Source organism: Ranitomeya imitator, chromosome 1 (assembly GCF_032444005.1).
Source record: "Ranitomeya imitator isolate aRanImi1 chromosome 1, aRanImi1.pri, whole genome shotgun sequence".
In the NCBI taxonomy this organism is placed as follows: domain Eukaryota; kingdom Metazoa; phylum Chordata; class Amphibia; order Anura; family Dendrobatidae; genus Ranitomeya; species Ranitomeya imitator.
The window spans coordinates 781,301,241-781,314,622 of record NC_091282.1 but is presented as its reverse complement, the minus strand read 5'-3'; the positions used below and the strand labels follow the sequence as shown (position 1 = coordinate 781,314,622).

The 13,382-nt window shown below is 45.9% G+C and overlaps 1 protein-coding gene across 2 annotated transcripts in view; it reads right to left on the bottom strand.

The window, feature by feature from the left end:
• RIN3 (Ras and Rab interactor 3) overlaps positions 1 to 12,551 on the bottom strand; it is a 66,024-nt gene extending 53,473 nt beyond the window's left edge. The window contains exon 1 of one of the 2 annotated variants that reach the window (XM_069736967.1): positions 12,395 to 12,551. In XM_069736967.1, coding sequence (XP_069593068.1) covers positions 12,395 to 12,420 — 26 coding nt within the window. In that variant the 5' untranslated portion in view covers positions 12,421 to 12,551. The remainder of the gene's footprint in view (positions 1 to 12,394) is intronic. The other variant, XM_069736993.1, reaches the window with a different exon arrangement.
• Positions 12,552 to 13,382: the final 831 nt, after the last annotated feature.

Genomic DNA, 13,382 nt, shown 5'->3' with positions numbered 1-13,382 from the left:
AAATTGTTTCAATATTAGATACGAGGGCGGAGAGATATGTGGGCCCTCAGGGCTCCAGGGCCCGGTGCCACTGCCGCCTCTGCACCCCTACATGTCCACAATTTCTTGTGTGCACATACAAGGACAGGCAGCGCTGAATGAACAATCTTCAGCCTCCGGCCTCACAAGTTGTAGCGACATAAGAACACTTTTCGGCTGCCTGAGTTTCATCAACTGATGTGAGATCATCCAAACACGGGACCGACGGCAGAGCTGCAGATCCGCAACAGTGTGTCAGAAGAGGCCGACTGAACCACAACATCAGAAAAACTGTACAAAGTTGAATGGGTGGAATTCGCAGGGGGTTAAAAAAATCCACCATACCCATCAGTCCTATGTAAATCATGCTCAGAAGCTTTGAGTTTATTTCCGCCACTTCTGTAGCGGTCAGGGCATAGGTACGTTCTTGTTTACACCCAGAAGCTGAAAATCTGTCCTGACCACACAGCTGAGGGTTTGTTACACTGTACATGGAAACAATCCTCTGGGCAGCAGCAAAAAGCCAAACATGATGACTCTTACCTACACCGACACATTGCAACAAGTCATCAGATGAGGACAGCTGCTCAGCCTCTCAGCGTAAGAAAGGAAGTTTCCATTCACCGGCAGCAAGGAGAGATGGAAAATGGGAAGGAATATTTAAAAAAACAAAACAACTTGTACAAAGCTGCAGCATAGCCAATATCCAGGTTATAACATCCACTGACACATCTATTGCTCCCTGCTGTCAGCCATTGAGTGACTGGTATCAGCAGCTTCTGTTCTAACGCTCCAGCATTATTAGGGTATGTTCCCACGGCCAGTAAAACACTGCAGGTTGGAGGATGTGTACATCCGCTGTGCCCAGATGTTACAGCATAGTGGAGGGGATTTTATGAAATGCCATTTCCACTATTTGTGCAACGGCGCCTGCGGCTTCCCTGTGGAGACGGACATGCGATGCATCTTTAAAGACCGCAGCATGTCTATCTTGCGGAGACGCTCAGTCTTCTTCATAACATAAATTCCCCGTCCTATGCATAGAATGCGGTGATTCCGCACGGTTCAATGACCACATGTGGAGTCACCGCACGCACGTACAAAAGGGGGCAGCGCTTTGGACAGAGCGGACATGTGCTGCCGGATCCTGACCGTGGAAACATACCCTTAGAAGCTGCACATTCAGGGTTCATTCAAAAGCAAGATTCAGAATATGAAGAGGAGGAAACTAAACAAACATGTAAATTTCTGCAAAATAACAAAATTATACTACAGGAAGTGACAAGATGAGAAAATCCCCTCAAAATAACATGGAAAACTGCAAAAAGAAAGACCCTCACCGAGAGCAGTGGAGTCCACACTGCAGCAAGCAAAGTGAATATGATCCATTACTCCATTATCAGCCATTACTGGGGACAGACAACTGTAGGACGGGAGACTACAATCTATTACTCCCTGTTATCAGCCATTATATCCTGGGAATGGAGTAATACCCATGGAGCTTCCCAGGCTATTAATATCAGCTCACAGCCTTCACTGGATATTAAAATGGGGGACCCTAAAAAAAAATGATGACGTACGATCCACCTATAATTATTAACCAGCAAAGGCTATGCAGACAGCTGCAAGCTGATATTAATAGCCTAGGAAGGGGCCATGGATACTGGCCCCCTCCCAGGCTAAAAACATCAGCTCTCAGCCGCCCCAGAAAAGGCGCATCTGGCACATAGCTTCGCTCTTCCCACTTGCCCTGTAGTGGTGCCAAGTGTGGAAATAGTTGGGGGAGTTGATATCACCGTCAGGTGACATCAAGCCCCGAAGTTAGTAATGGAGAGGTGTCAATAAGACGCCCCAATTACTAACCCCATAGTCACATTGTAAGAAAAACACAGACACCCACAGAAAAGTCCTTTAATTGAAAGAAAGACACAGACTCCTTTAATATTCTTAATTAAACCATACTTACGATCTTGCCTACTCTCCTGATGCCCTTGTCCTCTATAAAAGAGTTAAAAAAACCAAATAACAGTATTCCTCACCTTTCCGCAGAGATGCTTTAAATCCATTTGTCCCTCGACGGGTCCAGCTCTGCTACATCTAGATGGCAGGCTGCATGGTTGCATGATGCCACCATGCAGCCTGTCATCCAGCAGACATTGAGCAGCGTGTGCTCAGTGTCTGTGTGAACTGCTATTCCCCGTCTGAGGGCACCGTGAGCGTGAGAAAGTCCTCCTGCATGCGGTGCCATCTGACAGGGAATAGGCGTTGACGGCCAATTGACCCACCTCACCTATGTTATGTGACATTGGTGAGAGTGCTGGGGAAAATTTTCCCACGGCGCTCGCACTGACGTCAGAAAGGTGAAGTGAGTACACTGGCTGTGAACTCCAGGGACCTGTCAGATGGCACCGCGAGCAGGAGGACTCTCACGCTCATGGTGCCCTCAGTTTAAAGGAGCTGAGAAAAAAAAAAAAAAATAGTGATGAGCGACTGTGCTCAGATAACACGTTCGCTCATCACTAGTTACAAACTCTCATAATATTCCAATCTGAATAGACTCACTGATGGATCCTCAGTTCACTCATTCTGCATTTAGCAACCAAGTCCTACACAAGGGGTAAATTGGGCAACATTTTTTATTAAATTTTAAAAATTGTTTTCACTACCAAATGAGTGCATTTCAAGGCAAACATGCTTAAAGAGGAAAACCCCTTTAAGAATCAATTTGAAAACTCTAATTGTGTGATAATAGCGCATGTCAATGTGGTTTTTGTCCATTGTAGAATGCAATCCATCAAGTAAACTACAACAAGAATTGAATGTCTGCATCTGTCAGGACCAGAGACCACCATTAATCCAACTTCACTGACCATTGTAGGTCTATTGGCCAAGGGGAGGCCGAAGCTGCCACCTTATGTCATCTCAGCCCAAGACTCCACATAGTCTCCCCCCCTCCTTTGCTTCTCTTTAGGTTAGTCTGAGCCTGGAGACAGATTTCATATAATGCTCCAGCCCTGTTATAAGCTGCAGCTATTGGGGTACCGGCCCTTTAATAATGAGTTTTTCATAAGGAATATGTAGAAGAGGAAACAGCTGATCCTGGAGGAGGAGAAGTGGAGGCCGCACATAGGTGTCACCGACAACCGCAGACCTGACTCAGACATATCTGAGTGAGGCGGTTCCAGCACACAAGGAGTTAATAGGCGCACATATAGGCACCCTTGTTCTCCTGCGCCATTCTGCCCGGGGAGAAAAAGCCTTTCATGTTATTTTTACAGTTATTCTGCAAAGAGATGAATGAAGAAGAAAAATCCAGAAAAACTTCAACCAAATAACTTAGATTAAAAGGAACAGGAGAAACCAGGAGGGAGGCCGACCTCACCGACCCTCCACCGAGGCCCACCTCACCGACCCTCCACTGAGGCCCACCTCACCGACCCTCCCCATGGAGGCCCACCTCACCGACCCTCCCCATGGAGGCCCACCTCACCGTCCCTCCACCGAGGCCCACCTCACCGTTCCTCCACCGAGGCCCACCTCACCGTCCCTCCACCGAGGCCGACCTCACCGACCCTCCACCGAGGCCCACCTCACCGTCCCTCCCCATGGAGGCCCACCTCACCGACCCTCCCCATGGAGGCCACCTCACCGTCCCTCCACCGAGGCCCACCTCACCGTCCCTCCACCAAGGCCCACCTCACCGACCCTCCACCGAGGCCCACCTCACCGTCCTTCCCCATGGAGGCCCACCTCACCGACCCTCCCCATGGAGGCCCACCTCACCGACCCTCCACCGAGGCCCACCTCACCGTCCCTCACCATGGAGGCCCACCTCACCGTCCCTCCACCGAAGCCAACCTCACCGACCCTCCACCGAGGCGCACCTCACCGACCCTCCACCGAGGCCCACCTCACCGTCCCTCCCCGTGGAGGCCCACCTCACCGTCCCTCCACCGAAGCCCACCTCACGACCCTCCACCGAGGCCCACCTCACCGTCCCTCCCCATGGAGGCCCACCTCACCGTCCCTCCCCATGGAGGCCCACCTCACCGTCCCTCCCCATGGAGGCCCACCTCACCGTCCCTCCACCGAGGCCCACCTCACCATCCCTTTCCATGGAGGCCCACCTCACCGACCCTCCCCATGGAGGCCCACCTCACCGTCCCTCCACCGAGGCCCACCTCACCGACCCTCCACCGAGGCCCAGCACACGCATCTTCATATGGCTATGTTCCCACACTGCAAATGCTGGGGTTTTTTTGCTTTTTTTATTGGGGAATGGGGGAGCAAAGAAAATCTGTTACAGTTCACAGTTCAAGAGAAGTGGATGTGATGATGCTACAGGCCTCTGTCTGGAGCCGGAAAAAAGTCCATGACCAAAAAATAAAAAAAATAAAAAATAAAATAAACACACTGCTGCTCTAAAGTGCAGAATCAAATCTTCTCTGGACACAAAAAAATACAAACAAATGAGATTTCAGAAATATCATAGCTTCTGCTGATACTGAGAAAACAGTTTACTTACATCAAAAATTAAGTGAGGACAGTGTCTAAGAAAAGGAGCAGAATTTAAGCAGAGTACTCTCTGCTAAGCATAATATACAGGTCTCCTGAAACACTCTGTCCTGCTGTGACCACTGCTCGCACCCCACTTCTACCAGCATCGCTCAGTATTCTCCCCAATACTAGGCCATTTCTCCTCTTAACACACACTGACAATGAGAAACATCCTCCTTTCTCTATGCACATAAGTGCAATCTCTCCTGAAATACTCTGTGCTGCTGGAGAAAAAAATACTATTTTATACTATTTTTATAAACAACAAATTACAATGTTGATAACACAGAGCAGCAAATGAAACATTGCAACAATAAACACTTCAGAAAACGTCCTGAATATTGTGGACAGAGCTTGGATCAGGTCACAACAACACAGAGCAATCATGGCCCGAAATCTGCGCCGCTGCCCTGGAGGCAGAGTCCAGCCTGTGTAATCACTGTCTGCACAGGCTGCTCTGCGGTATACACACACCAGGGCTGACTGCACACAGTATAAACACGGTATATACACAATATGCACACACCAGGACTGACAACTTTGCAGTACACACACAGTATACTCATACCAGGACTGTCTTCACAGGCTGATCTGCAGTATATACATTATATATATATATATATATATATATATATATATATATATATATATATATATATATATATATATATATATATATATATATATATATATACACACACACACTATACACATACCAGGACGCTCTGCACAGGCTGATCTGCAGTATACACACAATATACACACACAGACCAGGACTGTCTGCACATGCTGATCTGTCTAATATAACAACATGGCTGGATGACGTCAGCATTCAGCGTGCGGCTGTGCCAGAGAGAAAGCTGCCAGCGACAAAGATGATGCGGCTGCCGGGGAACGTGCGGTGAGGTGTGTGTGGCGAATTTGCAGAGAGATGACTGGTGTGTGTGTAGAGGGCAATGATGGGGGAGGTGGAAAGGGCAGTGGTGGGGGAGAAGGCAATGATGGAGGTGATGGAAAGGGCAATGATGGGGTATTGGGGGATGAAGCAATGATGGATGTGGTGGAAAGGGCAATGGTGGGGAGGAAGCTTGATGGAGGTGGTGAAAAGGGCAATGATGTGATGATGGAGGAGGAGGCATGATGGTGGTGGTTTAAAGGACAATGATGGTGGTGCAAAGGGCAATGGTGGGGAGAAAACAATTATAGTGTGGTGGAGAGGGAGGTGGTGGAGAGGGAGGTGGTGGGGAAAAGACAATTATGGAGGTGGTGGACAGAGTAGTGATGGAGGTGGTTGAGAAAGCAATGATGGAGGTGATGTGGAGGGCAATGATTGGAATGGTGGAGAGGGCAGTGATGGAGGTGGTGGAGAGGGCAATGATGGGATGGGGGGGGGGGAAGGAGGACAATGAGGGGTGTGGGGAATTGGGATGGGATGAAGAGAGACTTATAATGGACTTATGAACATGGGGAGGAGGACGCTAGCTATGGATGTAAAATGATTTGGGTGGTGGAGGAGAGTGCTAAGCCCCTGATAGCATCACAACGAATTGTGAGATGAGGAAGGACCTATCAGGGACTTAAAATTTATTTGGAATTGGGAGAGGAGGCGATAAGGTGCATAGGACACTTTATAATTAACTGAAAGGTGGGAGAAGACGCTGTCAGGGACTTGTAATGAATTGGAGGAGGAGGAGGATGCTCAGTACTTGATAGGTTTTTCTCCAATTCATTATGATGCTATCAAGGACTTATAATGAATGATGGGGACACAGGACAGGGACTAAGGCTATGTGCTCACATTCAGGATTTGCAGGAGAAAACTCTGCTGCATATCCTAATGTGTTGGCAGGGAGAAAGTTGCCTAAAATACATCTATTTTTTCCCCACGTTTCTGCCATGCTTTTGGTGCGTAATTTTTCCCTATTAGTAGGGTGAAATACGCTGCAAGAATTGACATTATGCAGATCTGCAAGGAAAGATTAAGCAGCGTGTGCATGAGACTTCAGGGATCTCATTTACTTCGCTTGTACTGTAAAATCTTGCGTACTTTCCGTGTGCACATAGCCTTACAGTTAATTAGGGACATTCACAGACTGAATATTTTTTATATTATTGGGAGTCAGAGATTATAGTTAATGGAGAGTACAGTGATTCTTATCACTTTATAATTTAATGATGCTTGGCCAATAGTATATTAATGGTGGGGTACATACAGTTGTGGCCAAAAGTATTGAAATTGCTGCAATTCTGTCAGATAATACTCATTTTCTTCCTGAAAATGATTGCAAATACAAATTCTTTGGTATTATTATCTTCATTTAATTTGTCTTAAATGAAAAAAAACACAAAAAGAATTGTCCTAAAGCCAAATTGGATATAATTCCACACCAAACATATAATAATAACAAAGAATTTGTGTTTGCAATCATTTTCAGGAAGAAACTGAGTATTATCTGACAGAATTGCAGGGGTGTCAATACTTTTGGCCACAACTGTATATGTATTCAGGGGGAGACACAAGTACGTATACAATGTATGTGACCCTGTTATTTTCAGGGCTGTGAAGATCATCGTGACAAGACGAGTCATGGCTGGGAGATGTGGACATGAAGGTCTAACCAGATGGAGAAGAAACAGGAGAAAGCGTCTCTAATCATATGAGGCGTCAGTGGTAAGTGCCTGGATGTAGATATTATTCTGTATCTACACTGTGTGACGTGGAGTGATAATGTTTTTTTTTTTTGTAAAATCCCTTAATCTACATTGTCAAATTTTGTGAAATGTCTATGTGCCTCCAGGTTTTTTTATCGGATGGCACACGGTCTTGAAGAGCTTTATAGGTTTATTCACACATATGTGAAAATCACGGACCTGAGAATGAGATCCGTGAGGCCGCCTTCACACATGCGAGTTTTACGGACGTAAGAGCGCAGAATCTACGTCCGTAAAACTCGCAAAAAATACGGCACAATTATTCTCTATGCCCCTGCTCCTATTTGCCGTATTTTACTGATCAGTATTATACGGCTTTCTACGGCCGTACAAAATCGCAGCATGCTGCGTTTGTCACCGTACTGCGCAAGAAATACGCCAATGAAAGTCTATGGAAGCCTCAAAAATACGGATTACACACGGACCAGCAGTGTGACTTGCGAGAAATACGCAGCGCTGTTAGAGAGAAAAGCCGGTAATTCAGTGCGATGTACAGTAAAATCACACTGACAGCTTACAGTAGAATAGGTAGAATAAATGTGTACACATAGAATAGGTATATATATATATATATGTCAGTGAGACACATATATGTATATATATTAATATTTATTCCAGCGCTAGACAGCTTGAAAGCCGGTAATTCAATTACCGGCTTTTTCCTTCTCCTTCCTAAAACCCGACATGATTTGAGACATGGTTTACATACAGTAAACCATGTCTTCTCTCCATTTTTTTTGCAGATTCCACACTACTAATGTCAGTAGTGTGTATCTGCAAAATTTGGCCGTTCTAGCTCTTAAAATAAAGGGTTAACTGGCGGAAAAAATTGGCGTGGGCTCCCGCGCAATTTTCTCCGCCAGAGTAGTAAAGCCAGTGACTGAGGGCAGATATTAATAGCCTGGAGAGGGTCCACGGTTATTGGCCCCCCCCTGGCTAAAAATATCTGCCCCCAGCCACCCCAGAACAGGCACATCTGGAAGATGCGCCTATTCTGGCACTTGGCCACTCTCTTCCCATTCCCGTGTAGCGGTGGGATATGGGGTAATGAAGGGTTAATGCCACCTTGCTATTGTAAGGTGACATTAAGCCTAATTAATAATGGAGAGGCGTCAATTATGACACCTATCCATTATTAATCCAATTGTAGTGAAGGGTTAAATAAAACACAAACACATTCTTTAAAATTATTTTAATGAAATAAAAACAATGGTTGTTGTAGTATTTTATTCAACGCCCAATCCAGTCACTGAAGACCCTCGTTCTGTGAGTAAAGAAACATAATAAACCAACAATATACTTACCCTCCGCAGATCTGTAACGTCCAACGATGTAAATCCTTCTGAAGGGGTTAAAACATTTTGCAGCAAGGAGCTGTGCTAATGCAGGCTGCTCCTCGCTGCAAAACCCCAGGGAATGAGGCTAAAAATAGATCAATGATCTATATTTAGCATCATTTGCGGTGAGGCGCCCTCTGCTGGCTGTTCATAGATCGTGGGAAATTACCTAGAAAGCCAGGGAGCCAGGGAGCTTTCTAGGTAATTTCCCACGATCTATGAACAGCCAGCAGAGGGCGCCTCACCGCAAATGATGCTAAATATAGATCATTGATCTATTTTTAGCCTCATTCCCTGGGGTTTTGCAGCGAGGAGCAGCCTGCATTAGCACAGCTCCTTGCTGCAAAATGTTTTAACCCCTTCAGAAGGATTTACATCGTTGGACGTTACAGATCTGCGGAGGGTAAGTATATTGTTGGTTTATTATGTTTCTTTACTCACAGAACGAGGGTCTTCAGTGACTGGATTGGGCGTTGAATAAAATACTACAACAACCATTGTTTTTATTTCATTAAAATAATTTTAAAGAATGTGTTTGTGTTTTATTTAACCCTTCACTACAATTGGATTAATAATGGATAGGTGTCATAATTGACGCCTCTCCATTATTAATTAGGCTTAATGTCACCTTACAATAGCAAGGTGGCATTAACCCTTCATTACCCCATATCCCACCGCTACACGGGAATGGGAAGAGAGTGGCCAAGTGCCAGAATAGGCGCATCTTCCAGATGTGCCTGTTCTGGGGTGGCTGGGGGCAGATATTTTTAGCCAGGGGGGGGGGCAATAACCGTGGACCCTCTCCAGGCTATTAATATCTGCCCTCAGTCACTGGCTTTACTACTCTGGCGGAGAAAATTGCGCGGGAGCCCACGCCAATTTTTTCCGCCAGTTAACCCTTTATTTTAAGAGCTAGAACGGCCAAATTTTGCAGATACACACTACTGACATTAGTAGTGTGGAATCTGCAAAAAAAATGGAGAGAAGACATGGTTTACTGTATGTAAACCATGTCTCAAATCATGTCGGGTTTTATGAAGGAGAAAGAAAAAGCCGGTAATTGAATTACCGGCTTTCAAGCTGTATAGCGCTGGAATAAGTATTAGTATATATACATATATGTGTCTACTGACATATATATATATATATATATTCTTTTCTTTTTGGGACACATGGATCACTTCTATAGCGGTATGTTGGTTTTGCAAGCCTGCGAGAAAACCACGCAGTACGGATGCCATACGGATTACATACGGAGGATGCCATGCGCAAAAAACGCTGACACAGCCTGCCTACGGAGGAGCAACGGACCATTTTTTTGGGGACTTTTCAGCGTATTACGGCCGTAATATACGGACCGTATTGTTTTACGCTGTGTGTGACGCCGGCCTGAGGGTCAGAGATTGTTCTCTTCTGATGTTGAGGATCAGAATAGGACATGCTCAATGCACCTGTAAAAGCGGGCAGCACACCAACACTGCACTGCAGTATACACACAGACCAGGACTGTCTGCACACAGTATAAACACGGTATATACACAATATGCACACACCAGGACTGAAACTTTGCAATATACACAGTATACACATACCAGGACTGTCTGCACAGGCTGATCTGCATTATACACACAATATACACACACAGACCAGGACTGTCTGCACAGGCTGATCTGGAGTATACACACACACTATACACATACCAGAACTGTCTGCACAGGCTGATCTGCAGTATACACACTATATATACATACACACACACACTATACAGATACCAGGACTGTCTGCACAGGCTCATCTGCAGTATACACACAGTGTATACACACACACACACACACATACCAGGACTGTCTGCACAGGCTGATCTGCAGTATACACACTATATATACATACACACACACACTATACAGATACCAGGACTGTCTGCACAGGCTCATCTGCAGTATACACACAGTGTATACACACACACACACACATACCAGGACTGTCTGCACAGGCTGGTCTGCAGTATACACACTATATATACATACACACACACTATACACGTACCAGGACTCTCTGCACAGGCTGATCTGCATTATACACACAATATACACACACAGACCAGGACTGTCTGCACAGGCTGATCTGGAGTATACACACACACTATACACATCCCAGAACTGTCTGCACAGGCTCATCTGCAGTATACACACAGTGTATACACACACACACACATACCAGGACTGTCTGCACAGGCTGATCTGCAGTATACACACTATATATACATACACACACACACTATACAGATACCAGGACTGTCTGCACAGGCTCATCTGCAGTATACACACAGTGTATACACACACACACATACCAGGACTGTCTGCACAGGCTGGTCTGCAGTATACACACTATATATACATACACACACACTATACACGTACCAGGACTCTCTGCACAGGCTGATCTGCATTATACACACAATATACACACACAGACCAGGACTGTCTGCACAGGCTGATCTGGAGTATACACACACACTATACACATACCAGAACTGTCTGCACAGGCTGATCTGCAGTATACACACTATATATACATACACACACACACTATACACATACCAGGACTGTCTGCACAGGCTGGTCTGCAGTATACACACAGTGTATACACACACACACATACCAGGACTGTCTGCACAGGCTGGTCTGCAGTATACACACTATATATACATACACACACACACACACTATACACGTACAAGGACTCTCTGCACAGGCTGATCTGCATTATACACACAATATACACACACAGACCAGGACTGTCTGCACAGGCTGATCTGGAGTATACACACACACTATACACATCCCAGAACTGTCTGCACAGGCTCATCTGCAGTATACACACAGTGTATACACACACACACACATACCAGGACTGTCTGCACAGGCTGATCTGCAGTATACACACTATATATACATACACACACTATACAGATACCAGGACTGTCTGCACAGGCTCATCTGCAGTATACACACAGTGTATACACACACACACACATACCAGGACTGTCTGCACAGGCTGGTCTGCAGTATACACACTATATATACATACACACACACTATACACGTACCAGGACTCTCTGCACAGGCTGATCTGCAGTATACACACAATATACATACACAGACCAGCACTGTCTGCAGTGTATATATACACACTATACACATCCCAGGACTGAGTACACACAGGGCCGCTAATAGATTGTCAGCTCAGCTGCACAAATCACACACACTCCCCAATTACAACGTGGACACCTCGGCAGAGACCTCGCATGACAACAGTTGGCATGTAGACAGCTGGGACTTGCAGTCATATAATCACTGAGCTGCCACCATTCACACATCCAGAATTTACCACCTGGGCTACAGCCAACTCTTGTGACTAAGAAGATGGGGATTGTAGCTCTGCCACAACTAGAAGTAAGGACTCACCCCACTTAACCCATAAATCACCAGGAGGTCAGTAAAGTGGAGGGTGGGGAGCTGGCACTTTTGTATACAAAGATTCTATCATAATTCGAGCTGAGTTTTACCTTTTGCAAAAGTAGTTTACAATCTACAGCGCTCCCTCACCTCCCATACACACCCATGGGCAGCTAGGGTACTGAGGATTAAACATAAAGAGGGCCCGGTACCTGTAGCTCTCCCCTGCTGCCCCTTTTTAGATCCCCATCCCTTGCTGATCTATGCTGCCTTGGAGCAGGGTGACCACACCATCATCATCTTTGTTCTTACCCCGAGTCTTGCACTGAACCCTCCATCTGCAGCCTCTGACCCAGGGATTCTCACCAGGGGCTCCTGGACAGCCTCACACAGGGGCCCCCGGCCATTCTGGCTGCTCCTGGAGATTCTGCCACAAAGTTGCACATTCACAAAAGCAGAACTTCCTGTGTGTGCTGTGTTGGGGGGATTCAGGAAGGGGCAGGACCGTGGTTAGTAGCTGCACAGCTGGAGGAGGCAGGGGAAGCCCTAACCCTTTCACTGCACCCTATAGTATGTGCCACATCAATGCCCAGGTCTTCAGCAGTAGATGCTGCAATGCTGACCACAGGGGGCGCCACTTCCATGAAGAGAAACACGTCACACAATTCTGTGCAGGGGCGAAGGCGAACGCTGAGGCTATGTGGACACGTTCATTTTTTTTTTTTTGCATTTTTTTGTGTGCTAAAAACGCTATAAAAACTCATTAAAGACGCATACATTATGCATTCTATCATTTAGAATGCATTCTGCATGTTTTGTGCACATGGATGCGTTTTTTTCCGTGAAAAAAACGCATCGCGGTAAAAAAAATGAGCATGTTCATTCTTTTTCGGATTTTCTGCATTTTTCCCGCAATTCTATGCATTTGGGAAAAAACACACAAAAACGCATCAAAAACACGTAAAAAAACGCATGCGGATTTCTGGCAGAAATGTCCGGTTTTTGTCAGGAAAAGTTCTGCCACAAATCCTGACGTGTGCACATACCCACCCTGAGGGTATGTGCACACGTCAGGATTTCTGGCAGAACTTTTCCTGACAAAAACCGGACATTTCTGCCAGAAATCCGCATGCGTTTTTACTGCGATTTTACCGCGTTTTTGATGCGCTTTTGGTGCGTTTTTTCCCAAATGCATAGAATTGTGGGAAAAACGCAGAAAATCTGCAAAAATAATGAGCATGCTCATTTTTTTACCGCGATGCGTTTTTTTCGCGGAAAAAAACGCATCCATGTGCACAAA